General features: G+C 43.6%; 3 protein-coding genes across 6 annotated transcripts; 1 reads left to right on the top strand and 2 right to left on the bottom strand.

Annotated features, from left to right (window-relative positions):
• Positions 1-285: 285 nt before the first annotated feature.
• On the bottom strand, positions 286-2,372 carry crybb3 (crystallin, beta B3). Of its 2 annotated transcripts, none has more exons than XM_061290459.1 (6): positions 1,997-2,372; positions 1,415-1,505; positions 1,220-1,335; positions 1,009-1,141; positions 803-945; positions 286-722 (listed from the first exon to the last, which is right to left on the bottom strand). In XM_061290459.1, the coding sequence occupies exons 2-6, from the start codon at positions 1,487-1,489 to the stop codon at positions 425-427; spliced, it is 765 nt and encodes a 254-aa protein (XP_061146443.1). In that variant the 5' UTR covers positions 1,490-1,505; positions 1,997-2,372; the 3' UTR covers positions 286-424. The 2 variants fall into 2 exon arrangements, with proteins under 2 accessions (XP_061146443.1, XP_061146442.1); XM_061290458.1 differs by having other exon boundaries at positions 2,012-2,372.
• Positions 2,373-2,487: 115 nt separating this feature from the next.
• On the bottom strand, positions 2,488-14,955 carry tnks1bp1 (tankyrase 1 binding protein 1). Of its 3 annotated transcripts, XM_061290457.1 has the most exons (11): positions 14,761-14,955; positions 12,649-13,458; positions 12,117-12,372; positions 9,384-12,044; positions 5,078-5,190; positions 4,643-4,742; positions 4,279-4,423; positions 4,084-4,202; positions 3,586-3,764; positions 3,401-3,491; positions 2,488-3,215 (listed from the first exon to the last, which is right to left on the bottom strand). In XM_061290457.1, exons 2-10 carry the CDS (start codon positions 13,449-13,451, stop codon positions 3,419-3,421), a joined length of 4,449 nt encoding a protein of 1,482 aa, XP_061146441.1. In that variant the 5' UTR covers positions 13,452-13,458; positions 14,761-14,955; the 3' UTR covers positions 2,488-3,215; positions 3,401-3,418. The 3 variants fall into 3 exon arrangements, with proteins under 3 accessions (XP_061146441.1, XP_061146438.1, XP_061146439.1); XM_061290454.1 differs by having other exon boundaries at positions 9,384-12,372; XM_061290455.1 differs by having other exon boundaries at positions 4,084-4,199; positions 9,384-12,372.
• Positions 14,956-15,765: 810 nt separating this feature from the next.
• Positions 15,766-19,146, top strand: LOC133162390 (protein unc-119 homolog B-like). Its single transcript, XM_061291542.1, has 5 exons — positions 15,766-16,089; positions 16,396-16,509; positions 16,585-16,684; positions 16,786-16,958; positions 17,748-19,146. Exons 1-5 carry the CDS (start codon positions 15,879-15,881, stop codon positions 17,858-17,860), a joined length of 711 nt encoding a protein of 236 aa, XP_061147526.1. The 5' UTR covers positions 15,766-15,878; the 3' UTR covers positions 17,861-19,146.
• The last annotated feature ends 1,911 nt before the right edge of the window (positions 19,147-21,057 follow it).

Below are 21,057 nucleotides of genomic sequence, written 5' to 3'. Positions count from 1 at the left end.
CCTTTCGCCTCGCAGCAAGGAAATGACATTCATTCATAACGATAAAAAGCATAACAATGAAACCACAGTGAATTATTGTATTATTGAACAGTACCACATTGCAAAAGCTATTTGCCTTTCTATAGTCATTCAATGCACCTAGTTTTCATTGTACTTGTTTTAATTACAACTGTTCTTAAACTGTTTTGATGTTATGATTGAAAATGTGGTAGTTGCACTTAATTATATTGAAGCGTATACATTCATATAATTAAATGCATGCAGAAATGTGCAAAGGATCATAAATTCAGGGTAACAACTTTATTTGTGATCACAAATTTATGTCTCATCCTTGCAAATGCCAGTAATTATAGTCGTCGTAATCTCACAGTGGCTTGGGCTTGTCCCAGGAGCTGTAAAGTGGTGCTGAATTTGTGGTCTTAGTTTAGGCTTGAGGCTGGGTTTGTGATTTGGGGTTTGGAGATGGTTTAGGAATGGGAGTAGGGTTAGGAACAGGATTGGGATTGGGAGTAGGGTTTGGGTTAGGGTTAGGGTTGGGATTAGGAGTAGGAGTAGGAGTAGTTGCAATGAAACACCCCCTTTTGTGCCACTGCATGTCCCTCACACGTCGGACAGACTGGATCTGAGGCGCCGTGGCTCCCCAGTCATTCCAGTGCTTAAAGTCTCCATGTTCAAACACATACTGGCGTCCTCTGTAGCCTGGGTACATGTAGCCCACCCACCTTAAGAGGCAAAGCACAGCAGACTGAATAACAGCTCTCCAACAATTGCAACCATCCAAAACCAGGAGATTGTATCTTACGTGCCGCTGATGGCCTTAGCACTGGCCACACGATCCTGGAAACCATAAGCCCACAGACTGGGAACATCATCGTCATTAATCTCCATCTTCCTGCCCTCAAAGCCTGCGTTCTCAAACAGATGCAGCTTGTGATCTGCATTGTCCTGGAGAGAAAGACGTTTGAATTTGCTGTCGTTGCAATATTAATGGGCATTATGAATACCGACCACTTTTAGGGGCCTGAAAGAGCTCAGACAAAAGTAACTTTGGCAGTTGGTCCAAGTGCTCCAACGGGGATACTCCCCCTTCTCCAATACAAACTTCTCTCCCACAAATCGTGGATGTTCAAAACCAATCCATCTGAAACACGAGAGAAAATACGTGACATGTTTTTGTTAGGTGTTTTCAATATCTCAATGGACACACAGAATCACTCACGGTCCAGATTCCACAATGATGGAGCCGACTTTCTCCATCTTCTTCAGCACATCTTTACATTCACCAGACAATTCCACTTTCTTTCCACGAAAGTTCTCAAACTCAAAAAGTGACAGCTAGAATACAAGTAGTAACAGCAATGACCAAGTCCTTTTCGGGCAAGTCCTGTTTACTCTGTTTGTGTCATTTAGGTACCTTATATGAGGCTCCGGCTCCTCCTTGGCCCTTCTCTGCAGGGAACTGGTCTGGGTTTCCTGGTTGATCTGTCATTTTCCTTAGTTTGGTGCTATAGAATTTAACATTTGATGTGTCACAATATAACTATAAACAAACGGTACAACACTGTTGCTGCCTGATATTTTATACTTGGTACAATGATGGTTGCATTTAGCAATTGCTAAACTAATTTTATTGCATTATACTGGAAGATAACAATATCGATTCTATTACGCTTTTGATGGCTAATGTGAATTCAGCTAAACTACAGTCATTTACACTTACATGAGATCCAAACCAAGAACAATGGAGTGGAAACAGACAATAATGTTCATTTTTGATTGACATGGGTCAAAGCGGTATGAATTTAACAACACTGTATGCTGGTGAAAACAATTTCCAAAGGCAACATTTTTGATACAGCTTTTGCATTGGATCTCATTAGATAGTGCAAGTCGTCTTAGCAGAATAAAAATGACATATTAATACATCCCGTTTTGAAGCAGGCATTCCAATGCAGGCATGAAAGTAATAAAAACAAACTTTATAGGAGTCTTGAACCTCGATTCTTTTCACCTGGATGGCTTGTGTCAGGGCAGCTTGTACAAGCCAGTCTCGCCGTCTCCCGTTGTTCTTGTCAGTCTGTCTTAGTGTGAGGGTGTGGAGGCCTGGCGAGCCGTTGGTGGAGGCCAGGGGGGTATTTATGGTTTATTTCTGGCCACAGCAGCAAAAAGCCTGTTGATGCAGCAAGTCTGTCGCATCCATTGTGTCCATCACACTGCTTCTCAATAGGCTTGGCCTCTGTCCCTGGCAAAGGCCGCCCGGCTCGGCCCGTGCCGCCATCCCGACCGTGATCCTATGACGGGCACATGCTCTGCCAGCCATCCGGGAGAATGAGTCGAGTTGTCTCACTCAGCAATTTGAACCCCACCCAGCTAACTTGCTCCACATCTGCCTGCCTCATGGTTGGTTCTTCATCTTGCACGCTGTGGCAAGTTTTTACTGAATTGTCATGTGTGTGTTTTGCTGCAATTAACAACATGCACTCAACATATTTTATAGAAAAGCTTTTAATAAATCGCAACACATTGCATATTACAGTAATGACCGGTGGTCTTTTTTTTTTTTAATTAGTAAACAAAGACACTTGAAAAAATCTCAAGTAGATCGACATATTCACACAGTGTGGTAGCATAAGAGCATTCCTCCGTTTCCTGCAAGCTCACGATGTTTTCATGAGTTGTTTGGATGAGTTTATTGTATTCTGAAAGGAAGGAAAATGATTGTCTGGTTGCTTCTATGTGTAGAAGAAAATAAAGGGTTTACAGACCCATATTTTTTTTTAAGTGCAAAGATTTCACCTTAAGATATCTAATGACGAATAATAACAAGGGGTGATTTCTATCAACAACACGAGTGATTCTATTTGCCTGCAGCAATGGCATCGGTCCCAGTCAATAGAAGTTGACAACAACAAAGAAGAACAGAATGAAAGAAAGAAAAAAGAAAAAAGAAAGAAAAGACTCAATTTATGTCATGCTGACAATCACGAGTTGACTTTGCAGCATTAGGTCAAACATGTACTTGGTATAAAATGACACGCAACCTTAGCAAAACATTTGTGACGACTCAAAAAAATTCTGAATTCCATTGTGTACATATCATATCTGGTTCAAATGTACAAAATAAGGCACCTAAGTGCAAAATATAGACCCTGGTGAAGTGTTTCTTGGCACAAACATTTGACATGGATGGATTCGGCCCTATTGCACGGTGGTTCCTACAGGGAACACAGTCCAGGAAGATGTTAAATGACCAACGCCCAGATACAATCAAGATTCTAAATCTAATCTGAAGCTACATATGTTTTGTTGCTTACAAACATTTGATTAATGAAGATGACGGAGATATTCACCGTCCAGGATGACAGCATTTTTTTTTTTTTACGTTCAATTTAGTCCTCACCTGCCACATGGTACTCAGCTACCATTCCCCTTCATGTTGACTGATACGCTTTTTAGACTTCAGCTCTTTCAGCCAAGTCGGAGGGACCCCACTGAGAGACGCACAGAAATATTTTGTGAGGAGAAAAAAAAAAAAAAAAACTATTCTTTACTCAGCACTTATCTTTTGTTTTCTGCAGCGCTTACCCTCCATCTGTGGCTCCTATGGGTGGAAGTACTCGTGCAGCTCCAGCAAGCTGGGCGGCGGAGCGGGGAGGGCGGGGAGAGCGAGGCACTTGAGATGGAGATGGCACCACTTCATCATTTGGACTTTCCTTCTCTTCTTCAGTCTCTTCTCGTCCTTCTGCTCTCTTTTTCATCTGAGCCTGAGGAGGAAGGAGCGTTAAGTACAGTAGCATCACACCGCGATTATTTATGAAACTAGTGGTTCACAACATGTGGGTTGGGGCCCAAAAGTGTCCCGGGACGTTTGGGGTCACACAGATAGATAGGAAAAACATTTTGGTTTTCACAGCAGTTCAGATGTATTCCATATTCCCACATATTGTAAAACATACAATATTTGGTGAGCGTCAGGAAACTGACTCACTTGTGCTCTATAGACAAACACGGTGCAGTTCAGATTTTGGCTAACAGAGCGGAAATCCGAAGACATACGTTTAAATGAGCTCTCCTTGAACTTACAATGAGGTTTGATGGGCTCACACCAGGAAAGACAGGGACCTTTCTGGAGACAGACGGAGAAGAGAGTATCCTTTGTTTTGGTTGTTGCTCCTCTGAGTCGGACTCCATTTGCCCGCCTTCTGAAATCAGGAACAAGTTGAGACATGTGATGATGATGATGATGAAGCATGTATGGAAAAAGAGATTAAGGATGACCTGTGGAGTCACAAGACCGCCAATCCGGAGTCTCTACCACAGATGGTTGCGAGCGATTTGAACGTGATGGATGCGATCGGGTGCGCCTCTTGCCCAGGTTGACCCTGGATTTCTGTGCACTGGTGTCGAGGAGCGGGGTGGAGCTCTATGCAATGGAAAAAGACATTTTGCTTCAATATATGTTGATTAACTCCGTGGAGTGGACCAACTGAAGAAAAAAATGAAAGTTGTATCGCAGACATGTTATAAGATACAATATTGCCTGTAAAGGATTTTCTCATCGTAATACACAGTGATACACAAAAAAGTTGGTAAATTAGATTCCCTTAATAGTTTAAGGTGTGTAAGCAAAGTCATCACTAACCTCAGGGAAAGGAGACAGCAAAAGTTTGGGTGTATCAACATCGTCAGAGGCCTCAGCAAACGAATCAGTGAAAGACCTGGGACTTGGTTGAAAAGCAGTCCTTGGAAATCAGTCAGAAAAAAAAACATCAGAGTGCTCCCAAATGAAAACCTTCAAATGATTTGTTGCAACGCAATCACATACATTGCTGTTCATTTTCAAATCTAAAAGCCAAACGTTTTGCAACTTGAGTTGTGTGCTGCTAACCACTTGGAGCCACTAGAGGGCGTAGGGAGCTCGAACGTGCAGGGAGTGACTTATGAGCTGCATCAACAGAAATATCTCAGCTTTGAGTTCGACTTTCTTTGAGAAATAATTTACATAAATATTATTAAATTGCCGCTCCCCTAATGAGTTCACATCAAATTCATCTCAAATGAATGTACTAAACACTACCTGTCAGTTTTAGATCTCCAGTCATAGGCTGCATGCGGCCTGTCTGCCTCCACATCTATCAAAGCGTCAGTGTCTTCACCATGTCCAAGTGTTCGATAACTGCTGTCAGGATCCTGAGGGACACACAGAAAAAAAAAAATGTGAATGTTTTTTGGATGGAAGTTTTGGGATGTTTTTTGTGCCATATCGGTGGTTTCAAATTGTATAGACAGCGGTCATAGATCAATTGCTCCATCTGCTTGTGGCTACCCTGTCATAAATCCCACCAAGCCTGTATTATTCTTATACTGCAAAAACTGCAGGGCTGTGTAAACTTTTCATATAAGACAAACATGAGATGTAGAGAGGTTCTGTCTTAGCATGACTTGAATGCTGTTTTACTGGTTTTTGCATGTTTACTAGAAGATGAAAAAGTGAAGAAAAGGTAAGGAATATCTGTAAGTGGAACTAAGAAGTAAATTATTATTAAACATCAACAGTGTGTTTGCCGTGCAAATGGCTAGTCAGCTGTAGAAGGCTCCAGGATCACTCTGGGCAAGATATTTTATTGTTTTGTGTGTGAATTAGTTTCCCTTGCCTACCAGCCATAGAAAAACGCAAAACAAAATTACGTCAGCCGTGTTAGTCACACTCGGATGGTATAATATTGAACAGGAGAAAAAGAAAAGAAAAAATGAAATAGGTGTGGAGCAAGAACCGCAGACTACAAGGGAGACAGGGCCGAGGAGCAGCCAAGCATACGTCTTTTAATGAGCAGCTCGGAGGCGAGGCTGTGCTCACTATAACTCCCATCAGCATGTGTTTGTAGGCAAACACACACACGATACAGAAATCCACATCCTTAAGTTCCAATGTGTCGCACCCACAAGCTGGAATGTATGTGCACATGTGCACATTCCAAATGAAAGCAACCTGTCAAGGGGGGGACATGGCAATGTTTTGCTGTGTGATACTGTTACTTGGATACAAAACACCACCTGGCCTCCGTATGATTATGCGCTTCAACCTGTGTCCATTTATTACGCAATGACTATGGGTGTGTCGATCATTGCACTTTGTTCTCACATGCTAAATGTTAGCACACCAAAATTAAATGCAAAATATTACTCTGACTTTATCATTAAGGAACTGCCACAAAGCGTCTTCACATCAGAGAGCAATTTAAATTATTTTAGCTCAATATGCCAGCTCGCAGTTGTTTAGCATTTCATCTACTTTGCCATGAAGAATAAAGAAAGCCATATTAGTGGCCACAATTTTTACCATCATTGTGTGACACTATATTGTCACATTGTTACACTTTGTCCGCTGATTTATCTATGACACACACACACACGACACCGCAGGGAGGGAAAGGCCATGCATGGAACTGATAAAAGAGCACATCCGGAAGACCTGATCAGATAATGTTTTCTTTTCCTGAAACAGACTACAACTGCTTCATATTTTCATTAGCATTGGTATGCATTGTGTACCCTACATGGAACAATTTTGGAAGCACTCATTAAGAACCTGCATCAAAATGGCCACGGTCTAAAAAGGTTAGAAAAACTAAATCATCGGTGGCCCAAGACTCTTACAGAGCAGATGTCCGTGGATCTTTGTTGACTTCTGACGGACAATTGATGCATTGATATCCTGCTACGGCGGGCAAAACTACGAAGAGGCAAAATTGCTCTCTGAAATCTCTCTTTGGCGCTAGCACTTTTGGTTTCTTTGTCCTTCTCTGCAGCGCTCCAGACCAACGCCAAAGCCTCTTGATAGGAGCGTCGTACGCTGCCCGCCCAGCCCGCCACATGAAGCTGGGCAGCTGACAGTTTTCCTCCAAAGTACTGCATGGTCGAAGAGCTCATATAACTTGCTGCCCTGATACTTGCGTCACCACGGCAACTAGGGTGTCTTCATTTTAAGAGCAGAATCTGTTGTTGAGTCTTCTTTAGAAACAGGCAGTATCATTTGCATTCCACACTGTACTCTGTATCCTTTTGGGAGGGGGGGAAAAAAAAAAAACAAGACATCCAAACGCAAGAGTCCAGGTCAGGTCATCCCCTTATCTTATACAATCTATGCTTTGAAAGGGAGATTACAAAAAGTAATGAAAGTCTCGGGTTCTAATGTTGTTTAGTTTACTGTTTGAAGCAGGTCTTCTCTCAAGGGAGCACGCTTCACCAGCAATCCTCTTGGAATGTGACACTTGGAGCAAATGGGAGCTCTAGTATGGAAGTCACATGTGAACTTTCCTGTCCGCAGCGAAGCCTATCCTCTTTGGTGTGTCGTGAAGTGTGTGTGTGTGTGTGGGGGGGGGGGGGGGCAGACTCAAAGCAGAGGAGAGAGATGGACAGACAGCACGTAGGTTGACCATGTTTGGTCATAATGACACGCTAGCCTTTCAGCCAGATCCAAATGAGGACATGATGACCACACTTGCCTATCTGTCTGTCTGTCTTTCTTTATATGTCAGTAGCCTGAAAGAATGTACAGTGCCCACTCAACTGTACACCTTGCTCATTAAAACTTGTTCTATCTTTTCTTGGTTCGCTTCAACACAGTCAGGACATAACAGGCAATTTAGTCTTCGACTACAAAATGCGAGACATTCTTAAAAGTGTTACAAATAAAATGATGTGGGAGGCAAAGATTTCGTTTTAGGAGCAGCATTGCCCCCTAGTGGAGCAAACATGGTTGGGGGTCCCTATGTGGATAAGGTAGACGCCCTAACAGGGGTGTCAAACTCTGGCCCGCGGGCCAAATCTGGCCCATAGTGTAATTATATACGGGCCGCCAAGACAAATTCTGCGTTGACTTTATGTGTCAATACGAAAATTACAAATTGTCTTCACTAATAGAGATGTTGCTACCAAGTTTTATTACCATTCATCTTTTTAAAAATATTTGAGTTGTCTCTGATTTCAAAACTACTTTGTAGAGTACATTTATTTGGGTTGACAGTCATAATGGCCCTCCGAAGAAAACTATGACTATGATGCTGCCTGCAATAAAAATGAGTTTGACACCCCTGCTCTACCGCATCTACAAATGTGTCGGCCCGCATCAAATGTGAATGCAACATGTGCAGTGCTATCCGATAATAGCCGACTGCATATATGGGTTAGGGCTTGTTTGCTAAAGCATGCAAACAGGACCGAGGGAGTATCACGATGACGCACACGCAGAGTACATGGTGTAGAACCGCAGAGAACAGTGCAGCACAGCCCACAGCTTTCTCGGCAAAAACGTATGCATGTTCAAACAGGCAGGTGAGCTGATCTGTCCCTGCTTGCTTTGAACTTTCAATAGATCTGATTTCACGTCTATGAATATTGTGTTGACCGGAGTTAAATCTCTCCCAGGCTCATAAAAAAAACTCAACTCAACACTTTGTAGCGGGCAACAGTTAGGAAGGGTTCAGAAAAGTTGACAGAGACATTTTAAAGAAACATGGGAACTGTTTGGAATTATGGGGGAAAAATATTTCTCCTTTTAAGAAGAACCTGTTGTTCCAGGGCGCCCCCTACAGACAGGAGGAGTACAATGCTTTTAAGCCACTGTGGTGACTACAGATAGCAATTCATTGCAAACAATATTGTTGACTACAAAATTCAAAGATCTGATTTTGCACGGCAATAACAGCGATGGCAGTGAGTGTCTTAAAATGACAATTGCTTGAACAAAATGTTTACCGAGGGAGAGCAGTGGCGCAACAGCTACAAAAAAAGTTCCAAACCCACTTCCTTTAAGATGTCTAAGTCTAAACCACACAGATGCAGACCATAACTTAAAAGTCAACCAGGTGGAGAATAACAAATGATCTGAATTTTCTTTTCTATTTATTTGAAAAGAAATGTCCGCAGACACAGACCATATGATCCTGATCATCATGATGATCATTAACTACCATGACAAATGGCGAGTACATTACGGGCTGGTGCGGTTTTATTAGTCACGATCACATTCACACCCAAACAAAACACAACAGGTTTTTCTTTAGGACACGGTGCAACCAGGCGAAGCGAGTATAACAAGATTTTCTAATGTCTACGACAGCTAGGTGTCTATAAAAGCGCTGAAATATTTATGATCATTTCTGCGTTTTTACCTCACTTACATAACGTCTTCATCTGCTCTAATACCTCTTTCTTGAGTTTATTTGATTTTATTTTTAAAACTGTTCATTGTTCCCCCAACCTGGCGTTGGGCGATGTTCTATTTGTGGCAAACACACTTTTAGGAATCATGGGGGGGAAAGCCTAACCCCGGTTTTATCCGACCATATCATAAACAAAGTTAGAATTGAATTTGAATTTACCTCATGCCTGTAATATCTGCCTCCGATCTGTGGTAACTCTTGCTCTTGTTCTTGAGACTCCTCTTCTGGCTCTCGGTGGTCCTCCTCCACCTCCGGAAACGCCAAGGTTGATTTTGGCTCAACACGCCCTTCGGCCCTCACTTTGTCTCGTATATCTCTCTCCCGAGCGCCGACGTTGCGCGACATCAGAATGTCCACTGTTGTGTCCCGCGTGTTAACGTCCACTTTAGGCTGTGAGCCCCATCGAGTTGGCTTGACTGAAAAATCATCAAAATGTCCGACGTCCACCGCAGGCTTCGTCCCAACGACCGAGAAGTTGTCATAAACCATGCCGGTAGTCGGAGGCAAATATTTAGGGTCGTTGTCATCTACGCCTTGCTGCCACCTTCTCTCTTCTTCCCCCCTCATCCTCTCCAGGTCTCCCTTTTGTTGCATTTTCTCCATCTTGCGTCGCGTCCTCGACTGCTCTTCCTTGAGGGCTTGTGCCACCCTCGATTCCTCTTTCCTCTGCTCCCATTCCTCACGTCTCTGTCGCTCCTCTTCTTCCATCTGGAGCCTGAGTCTTTCCATCTCCTCCCTCCTGCTCACCTCCTCCTTCAGTCTTTCCCTCTCCAATTCCTCCCTTCTCTGCCTCTCATTTTCTTCCACCTTCAACTTGAGTCTTTCAATCTCTTCCCTTCTTTGCTGCTCTTCCCTCAGTCTTTCCCTCTCCAATTCCTCCCTTCTCTGTCTCGCCTCCTTTTCCCTCTTTATCCTCAATCTTTCTATCTCCTCCCTCTTCCTCTCCTCTTCCCTGAGAATCTCCTTCTCCAACTCTTCCCTTCTGAGTCTCTCCTCCTCTTCCATCTTCAGCCTTAATCGTTCTCTCTCTTCCCTCCATTTCTCCTCTTCCCTCAGTCTTTCCCTCTCCAGGTCCTCCATTCTCTGTCTCTCTTCCTCTTCCCTCTTGAGCCTCAATCTTTCTATCTCTTCCCTCCTTTGCTCTTCTCTCTGCTTCTCCTCTTCCAACTTCTTCACTCGCAATCTTTCAATCTCCTCTCTCCTTCTCTCGTCTTCCCTGAGCCTTTCCTCTTGTTCTCTTCGTAGCCTCAATCTTTCTATCTCCTCTCTCCTCTCCTCTACCCTGAGTCTGTCCTCCAATTCTTCTCTCCGCTGTCTCTCCTCTGCTTCCCTCCTTAGTCTCCTCCGCTCTTCTTCCCAAAGCCTTTCCTTCTCCAATTCTTCCCTTCTCCGTCTCTCCTCTTCTTCCCTCTTCAGCCTCAATCTTTCTATCTCTTCCTTCCTTCTTTCTTCTTCTCTTAGCCTTTCTTCCTCCAATTCCTCCCATCTTTGCTTCTCCTCTTCCAACTTCTTGAGTCGTATTCTTTCTATCTCAGCCTTCCTTCTTTCCTCTTCCCTGAGTCTTTCCCTCTCAATTTCCTCCCTTCGCCGTTTCTCCTCTTGTTCCCTTCTCAGTCTCAATTTTTCTATCTCCTCCTTCCTTATCTGCTCTTCCATTAGCCTCTCCAATTCCTCCCTTCTCTGTCTCTCCTCTTCTTCCCTCTTCAACTTGAGTCTTTCAATCTCCTCCCTTCTTTGCTGCTCTGCCCTCAGTTTCTCCCTCTCAATTTCCTCCCTTATCTGTCTCTCTTCTTCTTCCCTCTTGAGCCTCAATCTTTCTATTTCCTCCCTCCTTCTCTCCTCTTCTCTCAGCCTTTCTTTGTCCAATTCCTCCCATCTTTGCTTCTCCTCTTCCAACTTCTTGAGTTTTATCCTTTCTATCTCCTTCCTCCTCTCCTCTTCCCTGAGTCTTTCCCTCTCAATTTCCTCCCTTCGCCGTTTCTCCTCTTGTTCCCTTTTCAGTCTCAATCTTTCTTTCTCCTCCTCCTCCTCCTCTTCCCTAAGTCTTTCTTTTTCCAGGTGCTCCCTTTTTTGATTCTCCTCTTCTTCTCTCTTTAGCCTCAATCTTTCTCTCTCTTCCTCCCTCCTCTCCTCTTCCCTCAGTCTTTCCCTCTCAATTTCCTCCCTTCGCCGTTTCTCTTCTTGTTCCCTTTTCAGTCTCAATCTTTCTTTCTCCTCCTCCTCCTCTTCCCTCAGCCTTTCTTTCTCCAGTTTCTCCCTTTTTTGAGTCTCGTCTTCTTCTCTCTTTAGCCTCAGTCTTTCTCCCTCTTCCCTCCTTCTCTCCTCTTCTCTCAGGCTTTCTTTCTCCAGTTCCTTCCTTCTCTGCTTCTCCTCTTTCAACTTTTTCACTCTCATCCTTTCCATCTCTGCGCTCTTTTCCTCCTCTCTTTGCTTTTCCAGTTCTTCTCTTCTCTGCTTCTCATCCTCTTCCCTTTTTAGTCTCAGTCTTTCTTCCTCCTCCCTCTTCCTCTCGTCTTCTTGCCTCAATCTTTCTTTCTCAACCTCCCTCCACTCCTCTTCCCTGAGTCTTTCCCTCTCAATTTCCTCCCTTCGCCGTTTCTCCTCTTGTTCCCTTTTCAGTCTCAATCTTTCTTTCTCCTCCTCCTCCTTCCTATCCTCTTCCCCCAGCCTCTCTCTCTCCAGTTCCTCCCTTCTTTGCCTCTCCTCTTCTTTCCTCTTAAGCCGAAGTCTTTCTCTCTCTACTTCCAGCCTGCTCTCCTCTTCTCGAATATGCCTGGCTTCTTCTTCTTCCTCCTCCATTTGTCTCTTCTCCTCCTGCAACTGGAATATTTTCATTTCAGCTTCCTCAGTTTTTCGCCTTTTTTCAAATTCCAAATGTTTCAATTGTTCCACCTCACTGGCGTCCTCGTTCTCGCTCTCAAGCATTTCTTCCGCTGATTTGCTTTCAGCTTTCGCTCCCACGGCAAGAGGCGCTTCGTCATCCTCCTCCTCATCATCATCTTCTGCTGATGTTGTGCGGTCCAACTCCGATGTGTGAAGTTGTTCTGTTGGAGGTTTTTCAGTTGTGTCAGACGATATGGTTCCTCTTTCAGAAGCAACTGGTAATTTTGGAGTCTTCTCTAATGTTGGCACAGTTGGTGGACCTGGGCTGGAGAGGAAAAACGAGATGAATTCAATTAAAACGTCGTTATTAGCATCCATACAGTTGTTTAGTCTTCTAAACATTTGCGACATGGTCCACATCGTATTCCACTTTTTGACCTCATTTGTTATCCTCTGTTTACTTTTTTTTTTTTTAAACAAGGGATGCCCTGTACAGGTACAAATACTTTCCCAGTGACATAAAAAAAAAAATCAGGACATTAAAACTAGATGTGTGCTTTCCAAGAAAACTGGCAAGCTAGAGGAAAGAAGTCTTACTAACCTGGTTTCCTGAGTCCAGTTTTTGATTCTCTCCTTGACACCAGCTATTTCATTTACAAACTCGGGCTGCACTCGCCTTACAGCAACCTCTGGCTTTGAGTCGAATAAAAGACTGATCCGGCGTTTAATGCTTCCACCTTCGCTGCCGTCTTCCACCAGATTAGCGTCATTACTTTCGGTGGTGGACGGCTCTGGAGTTTTCGGTTTTGGCTGGTTTGCATTTTCTTTTCCTTTACTTATAGATGCCGATCTGCTGAGGTCTTTGGGTAGAGGGATACCGCCAGAGTTAAATTTGGAGGTCAGCTCCACCGACAAGCGCTTCCTGGTTCCGCCCCACAGCAATGCTTCATTGTTTTTTGAGGAATCATTGTCTTCTGATTCTTCAGGCTTTTGGATCTTGGTCGCTGGAGATTTGTCATCATTCTTTTCAACATCATTCGGTTTAGCGTTTGTTATCACCTGCGTCTCGGTTTTGTGGTTCGTTTTGGTAGCTTCTTTCTGATCTAGCGGGGTGTTTTCAGGTTTGGATGGTTTGGTTTGCACCTTTGTATTGACACTTGTGGACTTTTGCTGAGGTGGCTTTGGTGCCGGTTTGGTCAGGGAGGGTTTAGGGGCAGTTTTAGCCAAGGGCTTTCCAGCCTTTTCCTTGGCGGAAAGATTAACAACCTTTGGAGCATTTACGGAGTGAATCGTGTTATTTTGTGGTGAGAAAGGCTTGGGAGCAAGTCGAGGCTTGGGAGGTAGCGAGGGCTTGGATTTTGAGACGTCTATCACCTGCGACGAGTCAACTGTGCTCTGCATCATTGGGTTTCTAAAAGGAGAGAAAGTGAGAGCGTTTATCAAACAAAGAGGAAAACTCATATATAGGACTAGAAGAAACTGCCGGTTACCAAACCCGCAAACATGTAACGTTTAATGGTGTAGCGTACAGCAAAGAGCTGTCTAAACCGGCGGCTGAAGGACATCATATACAAAGTGTCAATTAGATCAGGAAGTCATTATAGGAACTCCTACAGACTTGGCAGACAGAACTTCCTGTCTGATTTCCTCTGCAGCTCATTTAAGGCACAGACTTGTTGGGCCCTCTACTGGTCAGCGCCAAACAGTGACATCAATTGAGGCTTGTTAAACGTATGTTAGTTAGAAGCGGTTCTTCTTGCTTGCAAAGTATTTTGGTGTAATGAAAAAGAGTCCTATGTATGTACAAACCCTATTGCATATCTGAATATTATTAAAAATACAAAATAACACTTCACCAGCTTCCCGCACAGTCCGACCAAATCAGTTTAGTGAGAGATCCAAATGTTTAAGCGTCTAAAGTGGTGTGAGGGTCCATGCAGTAGCCATGGGAACCTTTTGGCCAACAGCAGGCACTCCTCACAAGAGTGACGGTGTGCTTACACAGAGTGCAAAGTGGCGTTTCCAAATGTGTCACTACAAATTCCGCAGGTATTGTTTGCAGCATCTGGTTTGACCTGTCAGTCGTTTTGGAAGCGACTGATATATCTGATCCCCACCCAAAAGGTTCATTTATGTGTCTGAACTTTGAACACTGTATCACAATTACATAGAGCTTTGTTTGATTTGCATGGAGATAGGTGGTGTCTTTTTAGGTGCATGACATCAACAGCAGCCACCCATTTCCAAATCAAATCTGGGAGGTGAGCGTGAGAAACAAACAACTGAATTTGACAGGTGATCAATACTTCATGCGTATTCGGGACATAAGTCAAATCATGGAACGGGGAAATCGTTCTGTTTCGTCATCTTTGTTTGCCTGCCGTCTTTTCACTCGCTGCTCACCTGCTTTAGTAGAGAGATGCAGTCCCTTCAGAAGACCATAAAGACACAATTGTAAAAAGTAACACACTAATATAAAAGCTTGAGCTTTTTTTGTGGGTGGGTTAATCAGTTACAGATAAACACGTCAACCGTGAACTATCGGTCATTGAACTACCAGTGGAGAAACTCATTTAAGTTTGTGTAACTTTTGCTAGCTAAACAACCAGACCGGTCTGACAACGCGTTAAAATCATCAAAATATGCTCAATTAAATTTTAAATATAACGTGTGCACCTGCTCCGTATAGATGTAAATAACGTGTTACATTTACCTTCACGCGATCATGTAGATAGGTCCGAATGAAGGCCGTGGGAAGAATTTATGAACGGTCAAAATAAACTTGCGTTATTCTCCACCGTCTCGTCTGCTTCTCGTTGTTTTTTCCTCATTCCCACCAAGGAGGCGTCACAATGTGTGGACGCCTCTAAACACTCCCCGTCCTCCTCCTCCTGCGCACTCCCCGGGCTCGGAGAGCTCGACCCATAATAAAACGTTGGAGGTTAAAGATGCGCGGTGAGAGCGGAAACTACAGTTTGAGACTTCAAAATAAAAGTATGATTTTAAAAACGATCTTTATTCCGTCGCTTGGATTACACCGTGAACAACAGTTTTGTTTTTGCTCCATTTTTCATTAGTTGAACTCAAAGATCCAAGACATTGGCCAAGTGACTCATCACACAACAACAGTAACTTTGTATTAGTCCAGCTGATTTGCTCAGATAACTAGAAACATCCAGAAATGTTAGTGTATGCACAATGATATTTTACATACAAAATAAAGACATTTTTATTTTAATAGTTTTACTGGATGTCTCCTGTTGTCTCTCTTGCTCTCAAATGACAATACTGCTCTGGTTTGTGAACCCGATAAACAGGTTTCATTGAAGGTTCACTGCTACTTAGGAGAAAATCAAATGCATCCATTATGTGTGCTTCATTGGGACTGTCCAGGCTACCTGGAACATCTCAACAATCTCAAAGGCCTCATTTGCATTGCACACGTTTGTTCCACAAGGTTAATTTGCCTTTTGTACATAGAAGAGCAGCAAACGCACAGATACAATTCAAATGACCCATGATTGAGGAATATTTGACATATATCACGTTGCACCATTCGATTAATTTGAGGCAATATGTTATTTACAAAAATAAGTCCAAGCACAATCCAGTATTTCTGATAATACATCTAGTAACAATGTTCAACGCCCCCTGCTGGACATTTCAAGAACCTCTACACCGGCCCCAAGCTTTGGCGTTGTCATGGCAATAGGACAGCACGCTCATACAAACACAGGAACCTGGTCGTCCCCTCCACATTCGCAATCTACAACGCCATCTTCGTGTGGAATTAAAAAAAATCCAGACAAGGTTTTAAGAAGAAAGTGAAAAATGAAGGGAGCCAAAGCCCACAGCGACGCACCAGTAGCTGACAATATCTCCGGCCCACCAAGGGACCGCAAGCCGGGTGGAGGGGTTCTAAAGAAGCTCAAGTCACGGAGGAATCAGGTGGACCCCAGGCCCGTCACTGAGGAGGACCTGCAAGCGCGGAACGGATGCGTCACGCCGGAGGATGTCCTTGGACTGCGGGTGGCCACACAAGGTTTGACTCCCTGCAGAGCCTCTTGGAATTAGACATTTTATCGCCCCAATATGAGCAACTGTTCGCAGTGTTGAAAATTAAAGTCCATTTCGAGTTATTGCACAACATTTGTCATTAAAAAACATGTTTGAATTTAAGTGTGGAATAAAATAAAATTCCCCAGTAATGGGTGAGGGTGGGCATTTATTCCAAATTCTTGGGATCCATCTTAAGGTACTACTTTATGCAGAATAAGTTTATGACCAGTTTTACATATGACATGTTCGCGGTTTGTGGATTGAATAAAACTGTCGGTTGTAATTGCAGGCTACCTCTGTAAACCCGAGGACAATGTTTACAACATCGACTTTGTACGCTTCAAGATCCGAGACCTGGAGACGGGCTCTGTTTTGTTTGAGATCGCCAAACCGCCACACTCAGGTTTGCACAGCCTGTGTTTGATGACCTCACTTTTAAATTCACAAAGTAATGAAAACTTGCCTCAATGGCTTGCAGAAGAGGACAACGAAAATCGAGCGAGTGATGCAAGCGCGGGCCGCTTTGCACACTACCAGTTCACCCCGGCTTTTCTACGTCTGATGACCGTGGGAGCCACGTGAGTGCCCGAATCATCAACGACAAAAACCTGACGACTACATCATCTACTCTGCCGCACAAAACCGTGACCTTAGCCTGCCATCTTCTCTATCTCACCAGAGTGGAATTCACAGTCGGGAACCGACCTCTCAGCAATTTCCGAATGATCGAGCGGCACTACTTCCGAGATCGCTTACTGAAAAGCTTCGACTTTGATTTTGGCTTCTGCATCCCGAACAGTCGGAATACTTGTGAGCACATCTACGAGTTTCCTCAGCTGTCCGAGAGCTTGGGTAAGTGCACTGCTGCGATGAGCCAATATAGCGGTTCACATAGCGGCGATTCCAGAACTGTTTTGAGCCGTAACGCATATTTGACAGTATTTGGCTTTCTGAGTTGGGTTTCCACCGTGGCGTGTGTAGTTGGGATGGAGATAGGTGCGTCAGCTATAGGATGACATCATCGGAACATTAAAGTGGTGGTGTAACCTTCCAATGAATTCAACAAAAGAGGACTGTGACAAAGCAAACAAAAGGGTCACAATACAGGACATCCAACATTTTGCATGTTTTTTTTTTCTTGACAAGCTTTGTTAGACGATCCCTTTGCCTTCTTACCATTCCATAATCGTTGTCACAGCCAAGTAACAAGTCTCCATAACAAATGACTCACTTCATGCTCGTGTAGGATTATTTTGGACTCGTAAAAAAAAGAAGTCGCTGGATACTCAAAGTGCATATTGTTCTCTAAACAAGCGAACAAAAAACGGGAACTCAACAGCTTGTCATTTTCAGAAGACACCCGACCCACTTGACTGGATTTTTTTTTTTATTATTCCAGTGTAGCTTCCCTAAGGAACGCATTTGTGGAGAGGAGGGAAGATCAGCGCGATCAATAACCTTTCCAACGCGTCATGCACATATCAACACCCGCCTGAGGGGAATTTAAAGCCTCATTTTAGTTGTTCAAATGAAACCACGCTTGCTCCTCCTTTTGCTTTGTTTTCCCACACGGAATTTCTCTTCAGAAATAAGAAAGTAGCGACTTTGCTAATTTGCTCGTGTTGTCTTTTGTTCCTTCAGTTCGTCAGATGGTGAACTGCCCCTACGAGACTCGCTCTGACAGCTTTTATTTTGTGGAGAACAGACTGGTCATGCACAACAAGGCGGACTATGCTTATAACAGAAGACAGTGAATCACTGCACGGGATACACATGCACACTCACATTTATGTACACGTCAAACACATATCTCAATCAATTAGAATCATGTATAATATTTATTTATTACACAGTGAGTTATAAGTTTCACTTTCTGAATTGAGCTAGTGAAATAAATGAACTGATATTCTTAATCATTGAGATGCACTTGTATGTAAATATAAAAAGGCAATATTGCGTACGACTTGCAGTCTTACTTTGCCCCATGATTGATGGCTGATCAATTCTAGGCGCAATCGCCTCTCACCTAAGTCAGATGGGATGGACTCCATCTTCCCCAGTGACCCTGCAAAGGATAAGTGGTCTAGCTAATGACTGAACGGAGGTTATCATTTTCATCCATTGCATTTGATCCCGCAGGATATGAACAGCAGTGACTGAGGTGTCAAATACAGTAAGCTTCATTTTAGTTATTTTTTGAAAAGCTGTCCTTTCAATCAATCATGCACATACACCCACAAAACAAACACCCAAAACAATGTATTCAACCTCCAAGTGTCACAGTGTGTTCTCAGTATTTGTCAGAAGCAGCTGCTCTTCTGCGCTACCGCCCCCACAATCCACTCCAGACAATACCAAGGGGAAAATAGAGACGCCATCCAGAAAAAAAACTGCTGTCAAACACACATGGTCGGTCTTGCTACCCCCTGCCCGCAATTTATTGTGTTTTTACCCACTCACACAAAAGCACACACAGGCTACACACACAGACAATTGAGTTCAGTCAGTGTTATGTTTTCTACTTGTGTACTTTTTACATACTAAGACTTAAACAACCCTGATAAAAAGTATCTCACAATAACAAATTTACAAGCAGTGTACAATATATGTTGTCAGAATTTAATCTGTTCTCGTTATTATTATATGTATATGCTGGTCTTCAGATTACAAATGACATTTAAATCGAATTAAATAAATGAACATTTCAAGAAGAAAGAGTGCATATTAGGCTCATTGAAGGCTCTTGATAGATGTGGAACAGAATGAGGAGGTTGTTGGATAAATTCCTGGTGCTGATGGAAAGGTCAATTCCTGTAGTGGCCACCAGGGGGAGTATTGTTCCAAATCATTCTATGAGCGCACTTGGTTTCAATTCTGTTTCTTGCTTGGGTCTCAAAAAGACGACAGTAGTCAGTTTGTTGAAATAAAAATAGACATGCTGGTCATATGTACACACAGTTTGGATTTAGAAAGGGCACATCAAGTCAACGACATCCTAGCACATATTTTTGAAAAGGACATCGTGGAATTGAAATGTAATTCTCCTAGTGTTTCCTCACATCTGTGCATGTTTCTCTCAATTTCCTGCATCATGCCAGTGTTCACGGCTGAAATCCCATGGTCCCCTTTCTGTCTTTCTTCCTCCACCTGTGCGACTCTCTCGCTCTGTTTTCCCCTTTGCTGCCGGCCTCTCTCACCTGGTAACCAGATCTCTGGAGAGCGGGGTTGAGTTTCCACTTTCCCAGAGATGAGGACAATCTGAGCCACACAAAGATCCACAATGGACCTCCTCTGCTCTGTCCTCCCTCTACACACATTGAAATACGCTTTGACAAAGCTCCCTTTCCTGTCCACTCCCCCATTCAATTCATTTTTCATCTTTTCTCCCATCTTTCCTTTTTATCTGACATGGTAGTTTGCCATTTACATTCTCACCATACCATAAGACTTACTATAGGCTCTTCCGTAATCACTCGTGAGGCATAAAATCAGACAACGAGGAGTGCATAAAGGATACGCTAATGATTATCATGATTGAGTTGATTGTAGCATGTGCAGTATATTGCCTGTAGCACATCCCATTTGGCTCTGCTATGTTCCGCAAAGACCCCAGAGGCTGCTTGGCTGAACACGCTTATGTTAACCGAGCCAATTGCTTCCGGCCAGGTAGTGGACAGAGAACAGTGGAAAAAAAACAACAACTATTAAACTGCCTGGAAACGCTGAGGAGCACTACAAGCGGCGGCCATTTGTCCCCGGGGGACCCTTTTCATGGCTTTGTACTCGGTGTCATAATTCAACATGAGACCCTTCAAATAAAGCATGACTAGGCAGACTGCGAAAGCCCAACGTGTCAGTTGCCAATTAGCCCACAAAGCAGGGCACCATTACAGTGTGATCTCATAAATCAATAACCACAGCTTTTCATCAAGCTCGCTGGAGGCCCGGCACAAAGTGCAGCACGCAAGTAAAACAGCTGCGCTCGACCGAACCACATGTTGTGCATATCAATCTCACAAAAACATCACGTCCGTTAAAATTAGCGTACAAACACAAGCACGGCAATAAATACACTCTTTCCGACTTCCCGGGGATGATTTACGTGTTCCCAAGCCTTCGTGGAATAACAGTCGGTGGCGGGTCGGCGCGCATTCGGCGGAAACAACTGGACAAGTGGGATAAATGAGTTGCACCCCCACTCCTCCCACTATACACACGCACACACACCTTCTCATGTATGTTGTTGAGTGATTCACACACTGTTGTGATTAGAAGTGAGAAGCAGGTGAAGCTTCCTTGAAGTAGATCTGCACTCAAGCAGGGAGACATACAGAGAGGGAGGGGGCAGTAGGTTCCTATAAATAGCCGCTCGGAATGGCGTTGAGAGGTCCAGTGAAAAAAAAAATAGTGGGGGGGGGGAGTGGAAAAAGGATTAAAAGAGATGCAGGGACACAGCACACTTTCACTTGTGTGTTTGTAAGGTTCTTTGGAGAGAGGTGCAGGTATGACAGCCACTGAACCAAACATCACCCGCATGTTCCGATAAAGAGATAATGAATCACCGCAGGCTGGTAGCACGATGCTCTCCAACATCATGACTCCATCTGTATGTATCATGATGTCATTTCCAGCAACTGATTTGGTGACATCACCCCCCCCCCATCCTCGGAATAAAAAGGTCTTAGGGCAGAAGCAAACATAGAGGGGTGAACAAGTGTAAATAAACAACATCCAAATCAAGAAGATTTTACGAGGCTCATTCTGCCCTCTTTTAAATTTTCAAAAAGCTTCTCCTGGTCTGCTTGGACTATGCGAACCTTGATATGATTTTCAGATATGACTGCGATAAGTCAGGTTTGAATCGATCATCACGCCAAGGTTTCAGATGTTGAGCTTTGTTTTTTAAAACCAATATTTACTAACAGCAGTCTATTTGAGTTTTTCAAATGTG

This window comes from Syngnathus typhle, linkage group LG11 (genome assembly GCF_033458585.1).
Source record: "Syngnathus typhle isolate RoL2023-S1 ecotype Sweden linkage group LG11, RoL_Styp_1.0, whole genome shotgun sequence".
Classification (NCBI taxonomy): Eukaryota; Metazoa; Chordata; class Actinopteri; order Syngnathiformes; family Syngnathidae; genus Syngnathus; species Syngnathus typhle.
Note: the sequence above shows the minus strand (reverse complement) of the source record. Positions and strands in the feature narration are given on the sequence as shown.